General features: G+C 39.8%; 1 protein-coding gene across 1 annotated transcript in view; it reads left to right on the plus strand.

Moving 5' to 3' along the window:
• The window catches only part of RNF17 (ring finger protein 17), a gene marked incomplete at both ends in the record, with an annotated part of 162,217 nt that overhangs the window by 92,953 nt on the left and 44,099 nt on the right, over positions 1–25,165 (plus strand). The window contains 6 exons of the mRNA XM_080689412.1: positions 930–1,157; positions 2,307–2,457; positions 2,608–2,726; positions 5,205–5,295; positions 8,592–8,707; positions 13,431–13,717. Of these exons, the coding sequence (XP_080545538.1) occupies positions 930–1,157; positions 2,307–2,457; positions 2,608–2,726; positions 5,205–5,295; positions 8,592–8,707; positions 13,431–13,717 (992 nt within the window). The remainder of the gene's footprint in view (positions 1–929; positions 1,158–2,306; positions 2,458–2,607; positions 2,727–5,204; positions 5,296–8,591; positions 8,708–13,430; positions 13,718–25,165) is intronic.

A 25,165-nucleotide genomic window follows, 5' to 3' on the forward strand; every position in this document is an offset into this window, starting at 1 on the left:
ATTTGTGGAGGCTCTCACTAAATGGCTGTGGCTAGAACTTGTGATCCTTCTGTCTCAGCCTCCCAAATACTGGGATTAGAGGGTGTGCCACCTCCCCAGCAGATTGATACTTTTTAGCCAAAGATAAATATTCAAATTGTCAGGCTCTTCTAAATTCTTTTGTTCCTTTGTGAGTGCAGAATACCAATAGCGAGAGTTTAAGTAATGGGCAAAGCTAGTATTTTTCTTTTCTTTTCTTTTTTTTTTTTTTTTTTTTTTTGTGGTACTGGGGGTGGAACCCAGAGGCTTTCTACCTCCGGGCTATACTCCCAGACCATTTTTATATTTTATTTGGAAACAGGGTCTCACTAAGTAGCTGAAAGCCTCACTAAGTAGCTGAGGCTGGCTTTGAACCCGTGCGATCCTTCTGTCTCAGCCTCCCAAGCACTGGGATTACAAGCGTGCGCCACTACGCCCGGCAAAGCTAGTATTTTTAACTGTGCGTTAAAATAGAAATTTTGAGTTTTAGTTTTTTTTTGTGTGTGTGTGTGTTTACTTTGGTATATGTTAAGAACTTAAAAAAAAAAAGAAACTACTAAAGCTGAGCATGGTGGCTTTTATGTAATCCCAGTATTTGGGAAGCTGAGACAGGAGGATCACAAGTTCATGGCCAGCCTCGGCTACTTAGGCCCTCTGCAACTTAGACCTTGTTTCAAAATAAAGAATTAAAAAATGTGGCTGGAGATGTAGCTCAGAGGTAAAATGTCCCTGGGTTCAATCTCCACTTCCACCAAAAAAAAAACACAAATCAAAACAAAAAATGACTAAGTTAGTAATTGCTCTCAATGTCAAAATTGGGAAATCAAAATTAAAATTTGTGCATCTCCAAATCTAAGGAAATATAAATATGAATGTCTAATTATTCTCTTTGCTAACTTGGTATTTTTCAGCTATACACTCAAAGATAATTCTAAAAAGCATACTGAAGTATGGGATCCTTCTCCAGAAGAAATTATTTCAAATGAAGTAAACAACTTAAGTCCTGTGTCTGTAAAATCTCTGCCTAGTGAGAATTTCCAATCACTTTATAATAAGGAACTGCCTGTGCATATCTGTAATGTGATATCTCCTGAGAAGATTTATGTTCAGTGGCTATTAACAGAAAACTTACTTAAGAGGTATATATAAGAAACAAATTGCTTGTGATTTTATGCTTCCTATATTTTGTATCAGAAACATAGAAGTCAGTCGGGCATTGAGGCACACTCTTGTAATTCCAGTACTTAGGAGGCTGAGACAGGAGGATTGCAGGCTACTTTATTGAGGCCCTCCGCAACTTAGACCCTGTTTCAAAATAAAAAATAAAATAGAACTGGAGGTAGAATGTCCCTGGATTCAATCCCCAGTACTGCAAAAAATATATATAAACATCATAAATGTAGAGTTTTGAAAGTAGCAAAACTATTTCAATAGTCTCTATTAAAAGTATAAAAGTAATATGTCCTGGTATTTTATTTTATTTTATTTTATTTTATTTTATTTTTGGTGGCACTGACGTTCCTGGAAGCCCTTCTACCTCCGAGCTACACTCCCAGACCTATTTTTTATATTTTTATTTGGAAATAGGGTCTCTTAAGCCAGAGAGGCTGGGTTCGAACCTGCGTGATCCTCTTGTCTCCACCTCCCAAGCGCAGGGATTACAAGTGTGCGCCAACACGCCCGGCTTGGTTATTTTTTTACTACATAAGAATTTATATATTTCGCAACTAGTTATTGAGCACTTAATGATATCATGTATTTGGGTGTTGGGATGCTAGTGGTAATGACATGGACAAGTCTGCTGTCAGAAAGCTTAAATTCTAATAAAGGAGAGATGTTGAACATGTAAAGCTTTGTATGGCAGATGTGATGAGGGTTAGAAAAAACAAAGAGCTGGGCATGGTGGCGCATGCTTGTAATCCCAGCACTTGGGAGGCTGAGACAAGGAAGGAAGGAAGGAAGGAAGGAAGGAAGGAAGGAAGGAAGGAAGGAAGGAAGGAAGACTTAGAGAAGAGGGTAATTTTAAGAGGAAAATCTCATAGAGAAAGTGACATTAACATTTGAAATATATCCCGGAGGAGCTGAGAGGGAATAAGCCTCATGGTCATCTGAGAAACATGTATCCCAGGTGCAGCAAAGAGATAGTGCTAAGGCCTGATGTAGAAGTAAATATGCTTGTACCTGCACGGAAGAATACAGGATCCAGAATGATGGGAGGGCAGTAGCAAATATAGTTGAAGAATTACATATTGTGAAAAAAATGTTAAATATTTTTTATCCTTACATAGTTTAGAAGAAAAGATGATGGCTGCTTACGAAAACACAGAATGGAAACCTGTTAAATGGGAAAATGATATGCACTGTGCTGTTAAGGTCCCAGATAAACATCAGTGGCAGAGAGGCCAGATCCTCAGAGTGGTCACAGACACTTTGGTAGAGGTAAATGCAGTTAAAAAGTCATTGTGAAAATTAATGCCTTTTGAATTTTCACTGTTGTTATTTAATCCAATTTTTTGTTATGCTTTTCAGTTTGCAAAAAAAGTACTTTGATGTACTTTGTCTTTCTACTCAAAATTATTGTTTTCATAGGTCTTGCTGTATGATGTGGGAGTTGAACTAGTAGTGAATATTAACTGTTTAAGAGAACTTCAAGAAAATCTAAAGACAATGGGAAGGTTATCTTTGGAATGCTCTCTTGTTGATATAAGGTAGTTTTTAACTGAATAAATTCTCTTTCTACTTATTAAGTATCATTTTAAATACTTTCTTATTTGGATGGGTTCTTATCAGTATTAATTTTGTTAATATGTTCTGAATTTTTCATAAAATCTAGTTAATTCATGGGTTTTGTTTTGTTTTGGTACTGGAGATTAAACCCAGGGGCATTCTACCTCTGAGCTACACTCCCTGCCCTATTTTTTTTATTTTTGAAACAGGGTCTTATTAAATTGCAGAGGGCCTTGCTTCACAAACTTAAAAAGTAAAATAGGATTAGGAATATAGCTCAGATGTATAATGCCTTGGGTTCTATTTCCAGTACTACAAAAAACAGAGAGACAGACAGACAGACAGACAAAAGAAAGAGAGCAGCTTAGGTGGTAAAAAACTAAAGACTATGTAGTCAGCATCTACAACATATGTTGATGACAAGTGACCCTTGCGAACCCCCAGATATCAGCAAGTAAGATATTCTGTGAACAAGACCCTCATATTAATCACCATTTGTGTGGGAAGAAGTGGAGGGAAGGCTAATTGGGATAGTGACAGCTTTTCAGAATAGCATTTAAAACCAGGTGTGGTGGTGCACACTTGAATCCCAGTATTTGGGAGGCTGAGACAGAATCACAGGCTCAGCCAGCTTCAGCTACTTAGTGAGGCTGTCTTCAACTTAGACCCTGTTTCAAAATATAGAATAAAAAGTAGGGCTAGTGTATAGTCTGGAGGTAGAATGCCCCTGAGTTCAGTCCCCCATAACACACACACACACACACACACACACACACACACACACACACACACACACACACACTCTCTTCAAGCATATCAGTCTCTATTCACTTTTTTTTTTTTTTTTTTTTTTTTGCGGTACTGGGGATGGAACCCAGGGGCATTCTAACTCCGAGCAACATATCCCCCGCCCTATTTTTATTCTTTATTTTGAAACAGGATCTCACTGAGTTGCAAAGGGCTTCACTAAGTAGCTGAGGCTGTTCATGAACCGCGATCCTCCGGTCTCGCCTCCCAAATGCTGGAATTGGAAATGTGTGCCACCACACCTGGCTTCTGTTCACTTCTTGATTGTACCAGAATTATCATACCTTACATACCTCAAAAAAGAAGGTATTGCCCACTGAAACAGACATCAGCATTTGTAGCCAAAGTTGCCTCCTCAGAGCTGGAGCAGGAAGGAGCACAGGTGCAGTGTCCTCACAGGCATTTCTGTTCAGAGGCTTCTGCTGAGTGGTACCTACTCTTTTTTATTTTTTTAAGTTTTATTTATATGTGGAGCATATTGAAAATGGTATACATTAATTCATATATTTATTTATTTTTGTGGATCTGGGGACGGAACCCTGTGGCATTTGATTTTGAGCTACACCCTATGCTGTAATTTTTTATTATTTATTTTGAAACAGGGTCTCACTAAGTTACAGAGGCCCTCACTAAGTAGCTGAGGTTGACTACAAATCGCTATCCTCCGGTCTCAGCCTCCCGAATGCTGGGATTACAAGCATGCACCACCACACCTGGCTGAAAATGGTATACATTTAGACTGTGCTTTGTGCCCTCTCCCCTCAACCCAGTTCTTTCCCCTACTTCCAACAATGAGTGTCCAGGTTAACCATGCTATATTCATACTTTTACACATATTTGGATGTAGCTCCTTCATTAATCAACTTCAGCCTTCTTTCTCCCCTATCCTTTTCTGGCTTTGCTGAGATTAACCCTTCGTTATCTGGAGTCCCTCTGGAATCCCCAATGCTCCCTAGTTTAGGCATATTAGAGAAAATATATTTTCTCTTTCTGTGCTTGGCTGATTTCACTCTTTAATTTGAGCCTATATGCATCTAAATAGTTGGTTTTTTTACCAAAATATAGCATTTACATTTATTCTGTTTCATCTAATTGGTTTTGAAATTTGAATATTGATGCTGTTAGTCAATGTATAGGCTGCCCTCTAATGTAGAAATTCCTATCTGTAGGTTAAAAGTGTTCTTCTATGTAGTCTTGAGCATATATGGCACATTCAACTTATGTACACCATCAGATATTTGGCCTACAGCATGTTTTTTATTTTTTATTTTTATATTGGGGATAAATACAGGGGCATTCTACCTCCAAGATTCAGCCTTTTTAATTTTTTTTTTATTTGAAATGGTCTTGCTAGGTTGCTTTAAGTCACACTAAATTGCTGAGAAGTTTTTTCACCAATTTATTGACATTCTCAGGACTTAGCACGACCCTGTTTCCAAATAAGAAATAAAATAGGGCTGATGATGCATTTCAGAAATAGAATGCCCTAGGTTCAATCTCTAGCATTTTATACACACACACACACACACACACACACACACATACACACACACGTACTTGGTTCAAACTATATGTATTTGTATATCACATTTTTTGTATATTTAAGTACTGTTTGCTATTTGTTATAAAACAAGATGTCATTTTTTCTTTAGACCAACTGGTGGGAGCAACAAGTGGACAGCGACAGCGTGTGACTGCCTTTCACTGTACCTCACTGGAGCTGTAGCGACCATAACCTTCCAGGTGGGCAGTGGGTTAGGACGGGTATGTATTGATTTGTCATTTTACTCATGCTTTGATCAGTTCAATTTATTTTTTTTATTGAGAAAATTATTTGTAAGCTGCTTAGACTGATGAAAACTTTTTTCTTTTTTTTGGTGGTACTGGGATCCTGGCTCTTCTACCTCGGGGCTACACTCCCAGACCTATTTTATACTTTTTATTTGGAAACAGGGTCTCTTAAGCCAGCGTTGCTGGCTTCAAACCTGTGCGATCCTCCTGTCTCTGCCTCCCAAATGCGGGGATTACAAGCGTTCGCCACCACGCCCGGCTGATGAAAATTTTTTTTGTTCTAATTTCAATATATAATGCATTTTTATAATAGATATACCAGGAATAGCTGTATAAATGAAATCATAATATTTCTAACATAATCTTGAGTTGGTAATTTGCCTGTTAAAAATATAAAAATATAGTCGTGCGTGGTGGCATACACTTGTAATCCTTGTGCTTCGGAGGCTGAGACAGGAGGATTGCACAGGTTCAAAACCAGCCTCAGCTACATAGTGAGGCTCTCGGCAACTTAGTGAAACCCTGTTTCCAAATAAATTATAAAATAGGTTTTGGAGTATACATCTGAGGTAGAAAGCCTCTGGGTTCCACCCACAGTACCACCAAAAAAAAAAAAAAATACACACACACACACACACACACACACACACACACCATATTTTGCCAGACGTGGTGATGCATACCTATAATCCCAGTACTTGAGAGACTGAAACAGGAGGATTGCAAGTTGGAGGACAGCCTCAGCAGTAGGCTCTCAGAAACATGCAAAATTGTGTGTGTGTGTGTGTGTGTGTGTGTGTTTGAGAGAGAGAGAGAGAGAGAGAGAGAGAGAGAGAGAGAGATGTTATGTAAGCATATTTCTGAAACCTTTAAATTTTCTTTTGATAAGTTGGAAAATTAGTTTTCTAGTAAAGTCAAAATTAACTGTGTCATAAAATATATGTGTTGAACCAGGCATGGTGGTGCACACTAGTAATTCCAGTACTTGGGAAGCTGAGACAAAATGATTGCAGGTTTGAGGCCAGCCTCGGCAACTTAGCGAGGCTTTCCACAACTTAGTGAGACCCTGTTTACAAGTAAGGAATCAGGCTGAGGTTATTAGTAAGAGTTAGAATGCTTCTGAGTTCAATCTCCAGTACCAAAAAAATAAAATATTTGTGTTTGTGAGTGTAGATTTGAGAAAAGACATATATCATTGTGTGTATGTGTATGCGCACATGAAAATGTGTGTGTGTGTGTGTGTGTGTGTGTGTGTGTGTGTGTGTATGCTAGAGATTGAACCCAAGGGGCATTCTACCTCTGAGCTATACCCCCAGCCCTATTTTTATTTGGAAGCAGGGTCTCACTAAGTTACCAACGACCTCACTAAGAAGCTGAGGCTGGCTGAGAAACTGCAATCCTCCTGTCCGAGCTTCCCAAATACTGGGATTACAAGCATGCACCACTACAACAGACTTGACATACATTTTTTTTTTTCAGTACTGGGGATGGAACTTAGGGGCATTCTACCTCCGAGCTACACCCCAGCCCTATTTTTTATTCTTTATTTTGAAATAGGGTCTCACTGGCTTGCAAAGGGTCTTACTAAGTAGATGAGGCTGTCTTTGAACTGCAGTCCTCCTGTCTCAGCCTCCCAAATGCTGGGATTACAAGCGTGCACCAACATGTCCGGCTTAATCTTTTTATTTTTTGAAATAGGGTCTCACTTAGTTGTGAAGGGCCTAAGTAGCCGAGGCTGTCTGCAAACTGTGATCCTCAGGTCTCCAGCTCTGGAATGCTGGTGTTACAATCGTGCACCACCACGCCCAGCTCAACATACATCTTTTCAAAAATTTTTTTTTTTGGTGGTACTGGGGATGGAACCCAGGAGCTTTCTACCTCTGGGCTACACTCCCAGACCTGTTTTATATTTTATTTGGAAACAGATTCTCACTAAATTGCTGAGAGCCTCATTAAGTAGCTGAGGCTGGCATTGAACCTGCACAATCCTCCTGTCTCAGCTTCCCAAGTACTACGATTACAAGTATGTGCCACCATGCCTGGATTATGTTTTTATATTTATACAGAATTATTCTTTGCTTCCTTTCCTTTTTGTAATTTAAATATGTTTTACTGCATTATTAGAATATTCTTCTATTTCATTTTTCCATGTTACCTTTCATTTTCTACATCTACTTTCTCCAGTGTAATATCTTTTCCATATCAAGCAGAATATATGCTTGAAGAAACACCTTGGAAAGTTTATTTCACTTCTATAGTTTATAAAAGAGTTGAGAATAGAGAAACATGTTAACTGGTAGTGTCTTCCTCATTCAGAATGGAATTTTTTTTTTTTTTTTTTTTTGGTACTCTGGGTTGAGCCCAGGGTCATTCATTCTATAGCCAAGCTATACCACCACCAGCCCTTCCCCCTCCCCCTGCGGTACTGAGGATGGAACCCAGGGGCATTGTACCTCCGAGCTATACTCCTAGCCCTATTTTTTAAGTCTTTTTATTATTTTTATTTATTTATTTATTTTGCAGTACTGGGGGATGGAACCCAGGGGCATTATACTTCCAAGCTACACCCCCAGCCCTATTTTTTCTTTTTTTGAAATAGGGTCTCACTGAGTTGCAAAGAGCCTCACTAAGTAGCTGAGGCTGTCCTCAAACCTCAGTCCTTCTGTCTCAGCCTCCCAAATGCTGGGATTACAAGCATGCGCCACCATGCCTAGCTTGTCTTTTTATTTTTGAAACAGGGTCTCACTGAGTTGCAAAGGGCCTCACTAAGTAGCTGAGGCTGTCCTCAAACCGCAATCCTCCAGTGTCAGCCTCCTGAATGCTGGGATTACAGTGGCCTGCCACCACACCCAGTTTATTTTTATTTTTGAAACCAGTCTTCCTAGGTTCCTGGGGCTGGCCTTGAATCTTCAACCCTCCTGTCTCAACCTCACAAGTACCAGGATTACAGGCTGGCTGGCTGGCTGGCTGGCTGTCTTTCTTTCTTTCTTTCTTTCTTTCTTTCTTTCTTTCTTTCTTTCCACCTTGTCAGTAGTGAGGTCTCTGATATATTTCACAAAACAGTATCTGTCCCTATTGACATTTTTTCATGCTGTTCTCTCTCTGGTATATTTAGTTATCAAAATAACTATACTCTGTTGGGAAATTAATTAATTTTGGTTAGAGAAATACAGAAATGCCTTCAAAAAGTACAGTTCATAAGATTTCTTTGTGTGTCTTGTAGTTACTGTGATCTTAACTCCCTGCAGGAAAACAACACAACATGGCCATTACCTGTGAAAATTTTCTGCAGAGATGAAAAGGGAGAGCGTGTTGATGTTTCTAAATACTTAGTTAAAAAAGGCTTGGCTTTGAGAGAAAGAAGGTACAGACTTTAAAGGTTTTTTTCAACATCAGTTTGTGATGTATACTTTTTTACTTGCTGTTATAAATCTTCATATATATGTTCATTAAAATTTGAATTATAAATCTAAGTGTGGTAACACATGCTTATAATCCCAGCATTCAGAAGGCTGAAACAGGAGTATCATAGTTCACAGACAGCCTCAGCTACTTAGTGAGGCTTATTGCAACTCAGTGAGACCCTGTTTCAAAATAAAGAATAAAAAATAGGGCTGGGGGTTTAGCTCGGAGGTAGAATGCCCCTGGGTTTCATCCCCAATACCGCAAAAAAAAAAAAAAAAATTTATAGTGGCCTTCTTATGTAAAACCAGTACTTGGGAGGCTAAGACAGGAGGACCACAGGTTCACAGCCAGCCTCAGCAACTTGTGAGGCCCTCTGCAACTTAGACTGTTTCAAAATAAAGAATAAAAAATAGGGCTGGGGGTATAACCTGGAGGTTGAATGTCCCTGGGTTACATACCCAATACCACAAAAACAAATAAATAGAATAAAAAAATAGGGATGGGAATATAGTTCAGAAGTAGAATGCCCCTACTAGGTTCAATCCCTAATACCACACACACAAAAAAAATTACATCTTTATTTGCTTTATTTTATTTACTTTTTTGTTTGTTTGTTTTGGTGGTACTGGGGTTCCTGGAAACCCTTCTACTTCTGGGCTACACTCCCAGACCTAATTTTGTATATTTTTTGGAAACAGAGTCTCATAAGCCAGCGATCATCCTGTCTCCACCTCCCAAGCGCGGGGATTACAAGTGTGAACCACCACACCCGGCTACTTATTTTTTTATTTACTTATTTCTTTGTTTATTTTGGTGGTACTAGGGATTAAATCCAGGAGGATTCTAACTCTGAATTACACTCCCAGCCCTTTAAAAACTATTTTATTTTTTTAAATTTTGAAAGAGAGTTTCACCAATTTGCTGGGTATAGTCTTGAACCTATGATTCTTCTGTCCCAGCTTCCCAAGTACTATATATAGGCCTGCCTGAGCTGCTGCACCCAGCTACATCTTATTTAATCTTAAAGATAATTTATAAACTAAGCTCCCAAAATTCAGCTCTAAAACAAATTCCAGTTGAGCATGGTGGTGCACACTTGTAATCCCAGTACTTGGGAGGCTAAGACAAGATGATTGAGATTCGTGGCCAGTTTTAGCTACTTAGTGAGTCTCCCTGCAACTTAGTGAGACCCTGTTTCAAAATAAAGAATAAAAAATAGGGCTGTGAGTATAGCTTGGAAATAGAAAACCTCTGGGTTTAGTCTCCAGTACCAAAAAAGAAAATATTTCTCCAGGCATGATGGCACATATGTTTATCCTAGTACTTGGGAAGCTACAACAGGAGGATCACAGATTTGAAGGGAGACTCAATAGTGTAGTGAGACTCTTAGCAATTTTTTTCATAACAACAAAAAGGAGTATGGGGGTATATCTTTGACATAGAATGCCCTTGGGCTCAATCCCTAACACCTCAAAAAAAAACAAAAACAAATTCTTTGAAAATTGTTTATTCCTAGTGAGGCCCTCTGCAACTTAAGACTCTGTTTGCAAATAAGAAATAAAATCAGGTTGGGGATTTAGCTCAGAGGAGAATGCTTCTGGGTTCAATCCTTAGTGCTACAAAAAAAAAAAAAAAGAAAGAAAGAAAGAAAGAAAGAAAGAAAGAAAGAAAGAAAGCAAGCAAGCAAGCAAGCAAGCAAGCAAGCAAGCAAGCAAGCTGGGCGTGGTGGTGCATGCTTGTAATCCAAGCACTTGGGAGGCTGAGACAGGAGGATCGCGCAGGTTCGAAGCCAGCCTCAGCTACTTAGTGAGGCTCTCAGCAACTTAGTGAGACCCTGTTTCCAAATAAAATATAAAATGGGTCTGGGAATATAGCCCGGAAGTAGAAAGCCTCTGGGTTCTACCCCCAGTACCACAAAAAAAAAAAAAAAAAAAAAAAAAGTTATTTCATTCTTCAGTCCCACCAGCTCTTTTGTTTTTTTTTTTTTTGGGGGGGGGGGGGTTGTACTGGGGATGAAACCAAAGGGCATTCTACCTCCAAGCTACACCCTCAGCCCTATTTATTTATTTATTTATTTGGTACTAATGGTAGAACCCAGGGCTTTTTACCTCTAGGCTATACTCCCAGACCTATTTTATATTTTATTTGGAAACAGGGTCTCACTAAGTTGCTGAGAGCCTCACTAAGTAGTTGATGCTGGCTTTGAACTTGTGTCATCCTCCTGTCTCAGCCTCCCAAGCACTGAGATTACAAGTGTGCACCACCACCATGCTTCGCTTTTATTTTTTATTTTGAAACAGGGTCTCACTGAGTTGCAGAGGGCCTCACTAAGTAGCTGAGGCTACCTGTGAACTGCAATCCTCCTGTCTTAGCCTCCCAAATGCTGGGATTACAAGCATGCACCACCATACCTGGTTCCCACCAGCTCTTCCCTATGTAAACCACCTTCATATGCACTGGCATTTATATCTATAAACCATCTTTTCATTTTTTTTTTTTTTGCTGTACTGGGGGTGGAACCCAGGGGCATTCTATCTCTAAGTGACACCCCCCAGCCCTATTTTTTATTCTTTAGTTTGAAACAGGGTCTCACCGAGTTGCAAAGGGCATCACTAAGTAGCTGAGGCTGTGAACGAACCGTGATCCTCCTGTCTCAGTCTCCCAAATACTGGGAATACAGCCTGTGCCACCATGCTTTCAACACTGGCTTTTATGCTTTCCCCTTTCCTTTGACATTTATGTGCTAAATCAAAGGAAAGCGGAGCTCTATAATGAATACCTGATCTAAGCCCTTTGGTATCCTTTGCTTAGACAAAAGTATTTGAGCTTTATGGTGAAGATTGGTGGGTATATGCAACATGCATTTATGTGAAACAGAAATGAGTAGCAATAAATGATTGAACAATATTTACACTATAAGATCCTCATAAGCCATGCATGGTGGTGCACAACTGTAGTCCTAGTACTTGGGAGGCTAAGACAGAAGGATTGCAGGTTTGATGACAGCCCTAGTAAGTAGCGAAACTCTCAGCAACCTAGTGAGACCTTGTTTTGTTTTGTTTTGTTTTGTTTTGTTTGTGGTACTCCTGATGGAATCCAGGGGCATTCTACTTCCGAGCTATAGCCCCAGCCTTATTTTTTATTCTTTATTTTGAAACAATCTCACTGAGTTGCACATGGTCTTACTAGTAGTAAGGTTGTCTGCAAACCACAATCCTCCTGTCTCAGCCTCCCAAATGCTGGGATTACAAGCATGTGCCACCACGCATGGCAAGACCCTGTTTTAAAATTAGTAGCAAAAAAGTGATTGAACTATATTTATACTAAAAGATCCTCACAAGCAGTGCATGGTGGTGCACACTTGTAATCCTAGTATTTGGGAGGCTGAGACGGATCGTGGTTCAGGGATAGCCTCAACTACTTAATGGGGCCCTTTGCAACTCAGTGAGACCCTGTTTCAAAATAAAGAGGAAAAGATAAAGCTGGGGGTGTAATTTGGAGATACAATGCCCCTGGGTTCCATCCCCAGTACCACAAATAAAAATAAATAAAAGTAAATAGGGCTGGGGGTCTAGGTCAGAGGTAAAATGTCTCTGTATTCAGTCTCCAGTGCTACTGGGAAAAAAAATCCTTGCAGATCTAAGTTTGAGGTTCAAGTAACTTTGGTGATGGGGGAAGAATTGGGATATTACTTTAATTCTACATCCTCATATGTCTGTCTTTTTAGATATGAAAATATGCTGGCATTGCAGACACATGTTTCAAGTAGATATTTTGTTTCCTACATGACCAGATCTCCTTAGAAGTGGTTGACTATAAAGTAAAAAGAATGAGAAATCAGAAATGAAATGGGATGTGAGGTGACTGGCCAGATATGGTCAGAGTTGCCAGGAACCTGTGTCCAAATAAGAAATAAAAAATTAGGCTGGGAGTATAACTTGAAGATAGAATGACTCTTGCGTTCAATCCTCAGTACCACACAACACACACAAAATATGAGATGGTAATTTTTTTTTTTTTTTTTTGGTGGTGATACTGGGGGTGGAACCCAGAGGCTTTCTACCTCTGGGCTATGCTCCCAGACCTATTTTCTATTTTATTTGGAAACAGGGTCTCACTAAGTTGCTGAGAGCCTCACTAAGTAGCTGAGGCTAGCTTTGAACCTGTGTGATCCTCCTGTCTCAGCCTTCCAAGCGCAGGGATTACAAGCATGCACCACCGCGCCTGGCTTGAGATGGTAATTTAAAACACTTCAGAGAAATTATGTTTATTCTCATCAGTCTCATTTATAACTTTAAAGTAATTTTTATTATAACTTAAATTATGGTGGGTTTTTTTGTATTGGGGATTAGACACAGGGACATTCTTCTACCAAGCTGCACCTCCAGTCCTTTATAACTTCTTGTTTCTGAAACTGTCTCACTTAAGTTGCCAGGAGTCTAGCTCCATTGTTTAGGTTGTCCTCAAACATCCTCCTGTCTCGGCCTTTTAAGTACTGGGATTACAGGTTTGCACCACCATTCCTGGCCTAAATTATGCTCATTTTCATGTAATAAATTAGACTTGTATACTCTAGAGTATATTTTTATATGTGTTTGGTATAAAGATTTCTTTTATATTGTTTTACCCCAGATTTTTATACTTTGGCCCTATTTAAGTATGTTGTTCTTTGGATATTACAGAATTAAAAAATCAGATAACAGTCATTCTTCTGAGAAGTTTCAACATATCCCCCTGGAACAAGGCGATTTAAGAGTTACTAAGCGTATTAAAATCAATTGTGACACTGAGAAAAAAGCTGCTAATGTAATCAATGTGTGCAAGGTGTCTGAATGTAAGGAGAAAATTTCAGAACAAAGAACCACTGGATGCTATAAACCACCAGTTATTCCTAACATGGAAGTATTTGAGGCCATAGTCAGTTGCATTGGTGATGATGGAACTATATTTGTGATACCTAAGTTATCAGGTAAGATCTTTTCTGTTTTGAAGGATTCATCAGTAACAGTGGATCAGTTTATATTCTCTGGTAAGACAGACACAGACAATTAACCTCTATAAACCTTTTCTTTTCATAAGCTTGATAGAAGGATTAAATGATTCCCTATAATGCATGCAAAATACTTTTTTGTGTGTGGTACTGGGGGTGGAACCCAGGGGTTTTCTACCTCTGGGCTATACTCCCAGACCTATTTTATACTTTATTTAGAAACAGGGTCTCACTAAGTTGCTGAGAGCCTCACTCAGTATCTGAGGCTGGCTTTGAACCTGTGTCATCCTCCTGTCTCAGCCTCCCAAGTGCGAAGATTACAAGCGTGGGCCACCACACACAGCTGCAAAATACTTTTAACAATGGACATAAAAATTGAGTTTTAATCCTCCCCCCCAATATACTGGGAATTGAACCCAGGGTCATTCTGCCTCCAAGCTACAACCCCCAGCCTTACCTTTTATTTTTTATTTTGAAACAAAGTCTCACTAACTTGTGGAGGGTCTCATTAATTAGCTGAGGCTGGCTGCAAACCTGCAATTCCCCTGTCTCAGCCTCCCAAGTACTGGAATTACAAGCATGTGCCACCACACTTGGCTGTTAAATTATTATTTTAACATAGCATTCTTACGTGTTACTACTGTATAAGTGCTATTCTCAGAAAGAAAGCAATTTGTAATTAATTATGTCAAATTGAACAACCCTTCCAAATAAGTTAGGTAAGATACCTGTAATATATATATTCTTTTTTTGTGTGTGTGGGTCTGGGGATCGAACTCAGGGGCATTCAACCTCCGAGCTATACCCCCTGCCTTTATTTTGAAATAGGGTCTCACTGAGTTGCAGAAGGCCTCACTAAGTAGCTGAGGCTGTCTGTGAACCGCGATCCTCCAGTCTCAGCCTCCCGAATGCTGGGATTACAAGCGTGCGCCACCACGCCCGGCTATATATTCTTTTTAAAAAATTAACATTTACTGAGTTGACATGAAAAAAACATACAGAGCTCTAAAACAAAGGGAAATCAGAACACTGGGAGGTAAGACATGCCAAAGAAGGGATTGAGTTTCATCAAAACTGTAAAACCTTGAACTGCCTTTTCGATCACCACACAGAGTTAAGGATAAAAGAAATAGCCAGGCACAGAGGTGTGGTGCACACCTGTAATCCAGTATGTGGGAGGCTGAGACAGGAGGATCACAGCTTTAATACCAGCCTCAGCAATTTATGCCCTCAGCAACCTATGTGAGACACTTTTTTAAAATAAAAACTAAAATAGGGCTGGAGATGTAGCTTGGAGGTAGAGTGTTCCTGCTTCTATCCCCAGTTACACACACACACACACACACACACACACACACACACACACCCCCAAAAAAAAGATAAAAGCTCATGGTTGAGCTGAGTGTGGTGGCTCACACTTAAAGTCCCAGTACTTGGGAGGCTGAGACAAGAAGATTTCAGGTTCATGGCCAGTCTTAGCAATTTAGTGAGACCCTGTTTCCAATTAATAAATAAAAAGGGTTGGGGATGTAGCTCAGAGGTAGAATGCCCCTGGATTCAATCCCCAGTACCCCTCCCACACACAAACACACAGTTTGTTTTTTTTTAATTAAAATAAGCCAGGCATGATGGTGTACGCTTATAATCCTACTACTTGGAAGGGTGAGACTGGAGGATCACGGGTTCACAGCCCTCCGCAACTTAGTGAGACCCTGTTTCAAAGTAAAGGATAAAAAATAGGGCTGGAAGTATAACTTGGAGGTAGAATGCTCCTGGGTTCAATCTTCAGTACCACACAGAAAAAAACCATTTTTTTTTCCCACTACTGGGGATTGAACCCAGAGGCGTTCTATCTCCAAGCTACATCCCCAGCGTGTGTGTGTGTGTGTGTGTGTGTGTGTATGTATATATATATATATATATATATATATATATATATATATATATATATATATATATATGCTCTTATTGGTGCATAGTCTCACATCATAATGTAAATTATGTTGACAGTGGTATACATGCACATAGTACTTGGTGGCTGTCCCTCCACTCCTTCACCCATCTTCCCCTTTCCCAGAGTATTAAGATTGACAATGGTATTTTCACATAGGTACATAAAACCAATGGTAGTAATTCCTTCAATGATCCTTACTCTTTCCCCTCCTCTTCACCTAGACCTTCTTTTAATAATTTAGCTTCATTTCCGTAATTATACTTGAGCCATCATTTTATTTATTTTTTGTTCAATAAATTTTTATTGGTGCATTGTAGTCATACATCTTAATGGGATAAAATACTTGTGTAGATATACACACACACATCACCCAGTCAGCCCCTACCCAATCCCTAACCTTCCTTCCCCCTACCTTCTTCCCATGCTTGGTTTCCTGATTAACTTTAATATGTTTGGGTTTTTTTCTTCCATATATGGTCAAGTTATTTTTGACAAGGTTTCCAAGAACATTTGGTAAAGGAAATAATAATAATAATCTTTTCACTAAATATTGTTGAAAACTAATAACTACATTAAAAAGAATAAAATTGGACCCTTACCTAACACCATATACAAATATTAACTCAAAATAGATGAAAGATCTAAATGTAAATCTTAAGACTATAAACTTTTAGAAGAAAACCAGGGTCATAAAACTTCACAACATTGAAATTGGCAGTGATTTCTTGGATATGATTCCAAAGGCACAGGTAACAAAAGAATAAACAAACTTCATAAAAATAGAAAAATATTGTACATCCAAAGACAAGATAAACAGAATTAAAAGTTACTGATAGAATGGGTTAAAATATTTCCAAATGCTATATCTGAAGGTATATTTCAAATAGAAATTCTAAAAATTAGCAACAATAAAAACAAACAATACAATTTAGAAATAGGTAAAAGACTAAAATAGATAATGAATCTCCAAAGATTTTTATGTGACCAGTAGACAAATGAATATCACTCATTATCATAATATAACTAATCATTAAGGAAATACAAATAAAAACTATAGTGAAATACTACTTCACATTTGTTAGGATGCCTACTTAACATGATTTACCTTGCTCCAGCCCTTTACCTTGAGTTTGTTACTATCTTTACTTGTAAAGTGTGTTTCTTGGAAGCAGCAGATGGATGGATTCTGGTTTTTAATCCATTTTGCCACTTTATGTTTTTTATTGGGGAATTGAGGCCATTTACATTCAGTGTGATTATTGAGAGATAACTTTTAATTCCTAACATCTTAAGATTTTATTTCTGTTTGAAATACTGTGTATTATTCTTTGCTTAGTTGTCTGCTGGATAGAAAATCTTGTTTCTCTGATTCTAGTGTGTATTACCTATTTCTTCTTTGTAGTTAATCTGTTTGAGTATTTTCTCTCGCGCTTGTTTTGAAGACATAAATTCCTTCAGTTTCTGTTTGTCATGGAAGCTACTTATTTCCCCATCTAATTTGATAGATAGTTTTGCTGGGTAGGACATTTTTGGCTGGAAGTTGTTTTCTTTCAGAATTTGGAATATGTTACTCCAAGCCCTTCTGGCTTTCATGACTTGGTTTGGGAAGTCTGGAGTGATTCTAATTGGTTTGCCTCTGAATGTCACTTGGCCTTTTGTTTTTGTTGCCTTTAAGATTCTCTCCTTAGCTTCCACATTGGTTATTTTGACAATTATGTGGCGTGGGGATCCTCTTCTCTGATCCTGTCTAAAGGGAGTTCTATAAGTTTCCTGGACCTGTGTATCAACCTCTTGCTCTATGTTTGGAAAATTTTCTGCGATTATTTCTTTGAAGAGCTCATTGATCCCTTTGGTTTCAACCTTCTTTTCCCTCCTCTATTCCAATTATTCTTAGGTTAGCTCTCTTAAAATGGGCCCATATTTCTTCTATGTCAGATTCTTGCTGTCGGATTTTTTTTCTAAGTTATAAATTATGCATTCGTTTTTGGATTGATCATCTTCTAGGAGCGAGATTCTATTCTCCATGTGGTCTAATCGATTGTTTGTAGTTTGAATTGATGCCTTTACTTCAATGATTGCATCCTTTATATTTTTTTTGGACTCTCTCTAAATTCTTTTAGAATGTCCTGTATTATTTCTATAGTTATATTCCTGATTTGATCTTCTGGAGATCTCTGAATTTCTGTGTTATCAGCTTCTGGTCTTATGAGGTTGTGGATGTTCATTGCTCTATTGTTGTTCCTCTTTCCCATGATTTCAGAAGTTTGTGCTTTCTCTGGGTTCTTCCCCAGGTCACCATAACTTTACTTAGGGTGTTCTGGATCTCGAGTTTGTTGTAATCTCAGCCGCCACTACTCCTTTACTGGGTTGTAAAGTCTCAGACCCAGGGAGTTAATCGAGGCTGCGTGAGACCGTAGGGGTGCTGGACTGGGCGTTTGGCCATGGGGAGCTGTGACTGGGGTGTGGTATCTTTGCCACCACTACTCCTTCATTGGGTTGGACTGCAAAATCTCAGACTCAGGGAGATTATCAAAGCTGCGCAAGTCCCTGGGTGTGTAGTGCTGGGATTTCTCCTGTAGGGGCCACAATTTCACTTATCTGGAGCCATCGCAGGTGTGGTTAACTCACCTCAGCTGCTGGTAATATGGAGCTGCCGCCACACCTTTGGCCGTGAGTCTGGTGTATTTCTTTTCTGGTTTTGAGCTCTGTTCTAAGTCCCTGGAAGATGTGATGAAATTGGCCCCTGGGAGTTTTAGATGTCCACAGCTGCTCACTTCAGCTCCTTGTTTACCTTTCCTCTCTGGAGCCTGGTGCTGTGAGGCATGATGGCGCAGGTGTGGCTCCGATTTGCGGGCTGGTTTCTTTTCTGGTCTCTGGTTGTTCTTCTAGTCTTCTTTTTCTCTGTCCCTTATTTACGTTTTTTTTTTTTTTTTTTTTTTTTTTGGTGGTACTGGGGGTGGAGCCCAGAGGCTTTCTACCTCTGGGCTATACTCCCAGACCTTTTTTTATATTTTATTTGGAAACAGGGTCTCACTAAGTTTCTGAAAGCCTCACTAAGTAGCTGAGGCAGGCTTAGAACCCATGTGATCCTCCTGTCTCAGCCTTCCAAGCGCGGGGATTACAAGCGTGTGCCACCACGCCCGGCATGTTTACATTTTTTAATTTCTCTGCTGATAGTCTTTTCTGGCTATGAAAAGTACTGATTTTGTGGCAATAGAGATCGAGTGTTAGCAGGACTCAAAAACAATGTTTTTCTCAGTTGCCAGCTTCCCGGAAGTCTTGAGCCATAATTTTAATATTTATTGATTGATCACATTGTTAAAAGTAAATTTTTATGGCATCATTTAAAAAAAAACATGTTTGATAGCAGCTTGGTACCTTGAGAGGCATTAGGTATAGTAAGTATTTGGGACTGGAGGCTGGACAGTTTTGAGGGGCTCTTGCCTAGATCCCCAAGCCACTGGGAACAGGAGAGATAGAGTCTTAACAAGACTTATTGACCTGTGCTAGATTGTCCTGGAAGAGGACTATCATATATCTCATGCCCTTTACGTGTGAGGTCCATCGAGTCCTTTTTAATATTTGTTGTGAAACAGGGTCTCACTTAGGTTGTTGAGAGTCTCGCTATGTTGTTGAGGATGTCCATGAACCTGCAATCCTATCTCAGCTTCCCAAGTACTGGGATTACAGGCATGGGGCTACCATGCCCAGCTCATGTTAAAAGTTGGATGTTGTTGTTGTTGTTGTTGTTGTTCTCTTTATGGCAATGGGAATTGAACCCAGGAGCATTTTACCTGAGCTGCTACTCCAGACCTATTTTTCTTTAATTTCAGATAAGCTCTCACTAATTGCTGAGGACCTTACCAGGTTGCAGAGGCTAGCTGTAAACCTGCAATCTTCCTGTCTCAGCCTCCTAAGTACTGGGAGTACAAGAGTACATCACCACAACTGGCTATGCTAATATTATTTAGATAAAAATATTAAATGATTAACCCTGCAAGGTGTGGTGGTGTATACTTGTAATCTCAAGTATAGACATAAAGATCAAAGATCTGAGGAGGCTGAGACATAAAGATCAAAGATTCTTTGAGACTAGCTTCAGCAACTAAGAGAAGCCCTCAGCAACTTAGCAAGTCCCTATTTCAAAATAAAAAATGAAGATGGGCATGGTGGCACACACTTGTAATCCCAGCATTTGGGAAGCTGAGACAGGATCATGATCTGCAGCTAGCCTCAGATACTGAATGAGCCCATCTGCAACTCAGTGAGACCCTGTTTCAAGATAAAGAATAAAAAATAGGGCTGGGTGTATTGCTTGGAGGTAGAATGCCCCTGGGTTCCATCCCCTGTACCGCAAAAAAAAATTAATAAATAAAATTTAAAAAATGAAATCAGACTATGGCTCAGAGGTAGAAAACCCCTGGGTTCAATCTTCAGTACTAAACAAACAAACAAACAAAAAAACAAAAAAACACGTGTGGTGGCATACGCTTGTAATTCCCATGCTTGGGAGGCAGAGACAGGAGGATCGTGCTGGTTCAAAGCCAGCCACACTGGCGTAAGAGACCCTGTTTCCAAATAAAAATATAAAAATAGGGCTGGGAGTGTAGCCCGGAGGTAGAAGGGCTTCCAGGAACCCCAGTACCACCAAAAAAAGATTAGCTTTATGCATAATACCCAGGGTATGAAGCATTACCATGACCTTTTGTGTGTGTATGTATTGAACCCAAGAGCATTCTATCTCTGAACTCCACCCCCAGCCCTATTTTTATGATTTTTTATTTTGAAACAGTCTCACTATCTCACTAAATAGCTGAGGCTGGCCGCGGATCACGATCCTCTTGTCTCAGCCTCCCAAGTTCTGGGATTACACGTGTACACCAACACACCCAGCTTAGCAAGATCTTAAAAAACTTGAACACTCACTTGATCAAGTCCCCTTACTTTCACCAAGACTTAAGCACTCTCTTTAGTTTACTGTTATCATTTTCATGCTTTTCTTTATTTTCTACCACTTAGGTGCGTGTCATTAAACAAATTGAGGGATTGGGGATGGAACCCAAGGGCATTCTACCTTAGAGCTATAGCCCCAGCCCTATTTTTTATTCTACACTTGAAAACAGTGTCTCCTCGGAGCCTGCCATGAGGCAAGGCCAGTGCTGGGGCCACCAAGGTCGGGATCGGAGCCAGCCAAGGGGTTAGGCCGGTGCTGGAGCCATCGAGGTCTGGATCAGTCCACCAGGTGGCCAGGCCACTACTGGGGCCATCAAGAGTGGGATAGGTACTTGCAACGCGGCATGCACAGGGAAATATCACAGAAAATAAAAACCAGATGCTTCTCCTAATCAGCAAAAACTAGGAGGAAAGGGGTAACAGGAAGAGGTCAAGTTATAGAAAAGGCCCTATAGCAAAGCAATCAAGGTGACCAATCAGAGGGTATGGGATAGGGGAGGGTGGAACCTCTTTAAAACCCAGGAGGTATATAAACAAATGTATCAAAGTTAATCACCAATCAAGCATGGAATCGAGGGGGGGGGAGGGAATGGGATGGGTATTGGATGAGGGCTAATTGGATGATGTGTGCTTGTATATCCTCTCAAGTCTTGTAATCCAATGTGATGTATGATTACAATGCACCAATAAAAATAAATAAATAAAAAACACAAAGGGCCAAGTTTTCACCATGAAAAAAATAAAAAATAAAAGTGTCTCCCTGAGTTGCAAAGAGCCTCACTAAGTAGCTGAGGCTGTCTGTAAACATGGATCCTCCTGTCTCAGCCTCCCAAATGCTGGGATTACAAGCGTGGGCCACCATGCCCGGCTTATTTTTTATTTTATTTTGAAACAGGGTCTTACTGAGTTGCAGAGGACCTCAGTAGGTTGCCGAGGCTAGCCTTAAAACTGTGGTCCTCCTGTCTAAGCCTCCCAAGCACTAAGATTACAGGTATGCATGACTACACTAGTTAGTAGGAACATTCTCATACCTGCATCTTGATACACACAGACAAAATTTCCGAGGGCATATACCCAATGAGTAGAATTGGTAGATTATTTACATTTATGTAGGTGTGATGCCAAATTATTTCTTAAAGGGGTTTAATACATTTTATACTCTCAGCATGTATTAGCATTGTCATTCTTTCACATCTTCACTAGCACTTGATATTGTCAGACTTTACATTTTGCCACTAAGGCTTAATTTGCATTTTGATTACTTGTGAGGTTGAACATCTTTTCTTCTAATTGTATCACTTGCACTCCCATGTTTATGGAATGCCTGTCTATGTCTCCATTCACTTTCCATTAAGCTAATGCTTTCTGAGTTGTATCTGTTAATATATCCCATATGTTTACCCTCTCTTAGATTTATGTTGCAAACATTTTTTCCTCAGTTTCCTGTTTGTCTTTTTGAGATTTCTGGAGGAATAGAAAGTCCTAAATTTAATGTAACTCAATCTTTTCCTTTGGATTTTAACTTATTTTTGTTTTTTCTCTCATTAAACAATCCTTCTTGGGCTGGAGATGTAGCTCAGTGATAGAGTGCTTACCTAACATGTATATGGCTATGGATTCAATTCCTTGTACCATGCGCACAAACCTTCCTGACTCTGGGATCAGAAAGAACAGAGGCTCTACATGTATAGGAGTTGTTTCTGAACTTTTTTGTCTTTTATTGCTCTATTTGTGTATCCTGGTACCAGTACCACCATTTTCCCTTAATGTAGATGGAATTATTTTGTAGTGTGAACACAACTTATTTGTTCTATAACCCATAACACTTGAAACCCAGTGGAGGCAGTCTCTCTTTTTTGCTCTCCAAGGTCTGCTTAGCCAGGTGTGGTGGCATAGGACTGTGATCCCAGTAATTGGGAGGCTGAGACAGGAAGATTACAGGTTCAAGGACAACCTCAGCTACTTGAGGTTAACCTGGCTCTTTAAATCTGAGACCTATGTTTACTTCACTCTGCCCTGTTGTTTTTGTGGGGCACAATGTGTCCAAAGAGTTGCAAGATCAAAAACCAAAGGCATTAGGCTAGACATGAGAAAGGAAAACGTTTGAAAAGCCCCATGAGTATGAGCCTCACAAACTTCATTGCCTTGAAAGTGAAGGCAGATATAGATAGAAATTAAAAAGCCAAGTGTGGTAGTGCATGCTTGTAATCCCAGCATTTGGGAGGCTGAGACAGGAGGATCCAGGTTCACAGACAGCCTCAGCTACTTAGTGAGGCTCTTTGCAACTCAGTGAGACCTTGTTTTAAATTAAAGAATAGAAAATAAGGCTGGGGGTATAGCTTGAAGGTAGAATGCCCCTGGGTACAATCCCCAATACCACAAAAAAAAGAAAGATATTAAAAACTGATAGCTGGGCATAGTGGCACACACTTGTAATCCCAGCACCTCGGAGGCTGAGAAAGGAGGATCATACAGGTTCAAAGCCAGCCTCAGCTACTTAGTGAGGCTCTCAGCAACTTAGTGAGACCCTGTTTCCAAATAAAATGTTAAAAAAAAAAATAGGTCTGAGAGTATAGCCCGGAGGTAGAAAAGCCCCTGGGTTCCACCCAGTACCACCAAAAAAAAAAAAAACACAAAAAAACCAAAAAAACAAAAAAAACAAAAACTGATGTAGTTAGAAACATTAGGGAAGATTAGGGAAAGAACTCACATAATGATAAGCATAAATAACACAAAGAAGTCCATCCTGGCTAGGAGAATAGGAATAATAAAACTTAATAAAAAATAAGGAAACTAAAGGCAGACGTGGTGGCGCATGCTTGTAATCCCAGCATTTGGGAGGCTGAGACCTGAGGAGCATGGTTCACGGACAGCCTCAGCTACTTAGGGAGACCCTGTTTAAAAATAAAAAGTAAAATAGGGCTGGATAGATCTCAGAGGTAGAATGTTTTGGGAATCAATCCCTACTGTCACAAAACCAACAAACCAAACAAAAAAGGCACACACAAGCCGGGCGTGGTGGCGCACGCTTGTAATCCCAGCATTTGGGAGGCTGAGACCGGAGGATTGCGGTTTGTGGACAGTACCAGCTACCTAGTGAGGCCCTCTGCAACTCATTGAGACCCGGTTTCAAAGTAAAGAACAAAAAATAGGGCAGGGGCTGTAATTTGGAGGTCATGCCCCAGACCCGCAAAAAAAAAAAAAAAAAAAAAAAGGAAACTAAGGTGATCAAATAGTTGACAGAACTATTTTGATCTGATTTTTTAGCATCACAGTATACCAGGGTTGCCACGAGGGTATTCCCTCCTGTGATGCCATTATTGTTGTGAACCTCTAAATCCTGAAATCTTTTTTGAGAATATAAAATCCAGGAGCTCTGTGTTTACACACCACTTGGTAGCAATGAACTGCAGAATTTAGACTTCCCAACTTCTCCAGTGTTATCCCAGCAAGTAGCACCAACTGGCACCCGCTAGCTCCTAAAATTAACACAAAGTGACCCGCCCTCCTCACTGCATTGTCCCTATTTCTCCACTCTGGCACTAAAGAAAGAGTGGAGACCTGACTTGTGTACAAGTTTGGAGGTTCTCTATGAAAAAAGAACACAAAAGTTTGTGTTTATTTAGAATAAGAAAAGAAATTTCCACAAATGACTGAAGACTCAGGTTCTCCCTGAGAGCTCCTTAGGCTTAGAAGCAAGTGCTTCCTCACTACAACCTGGGCCTTCCAGAACACTCTGGTAACTCACAGGCACTCAGAGGCTGAGGAACCACCAGCTCCATAGGGAGTCTACCTGTTAGTAAGGGAGTGGTGGCTATGAATTTACTGACATCTTGCTCCCCTTGTTGGTCCTCAATAGTACATTTTTAAACTTGAAATACAGAAATTAATCTGTGCACCTGGCTACTCTACAAGAAGGGAACCATGTTTGAAGCCTGCAATAACAGTATTGAATGCAAGGCTTTGCTTGACTTGGTAATCATTGCTGGAACTGGTTGAAAATTACCTGACAGGCAGTCTCTGGACACATTAGGTCTGGTCCTCTTACATTGCTGGTAATGCTTAGAACAAATGGAGGCACCCAGAGATATAACTAAAGATTCCAACTGGCATGGGAATGAGCTCCGGAACTTACCTTCTATTCCAGTTACAGAATATTTGTCTCTGTGGGGAAATTGGTCACTTGGTAGGAAAAGCAAAGTTAGAATTTTAACTTGCATCATATATCTAAGTACCAAATAATAAAAAAGTTGGGTTCTATTGTATTTTAGGAATGTTGCCAAACTGACATCTTAAATTGGTAATTCTCTTATATTACATTACGTGGTATGTGTTTAGAGTTCTTTTTTTTTTTCTTTTTTCTTTTTGTACTGGAGATTGAACACAGAGGCATTCTACCTCTAAGCTATTCCCCATACCAATTTTATTCTTATTTGGAAACAGGGTCTCACTGGGTTGATGAGAGTCTCACTACTTGTTAAGGCTGTCCTCTAGCCTGTGATCCTCCTGTCTCGGCCTCC

This window comes from Muscardinus avellanarius (assembly GCF_963383645.1).
Source record: "Muscardinus avellanarius genome assembly, chromosome: 2".
NCBI classification, from domain to species: Eukaryota; Metazoa; Chordata; class Mammalia; order Rodentia; family Gliridae; genus Muscardinus; species Muscardinus avellanarius.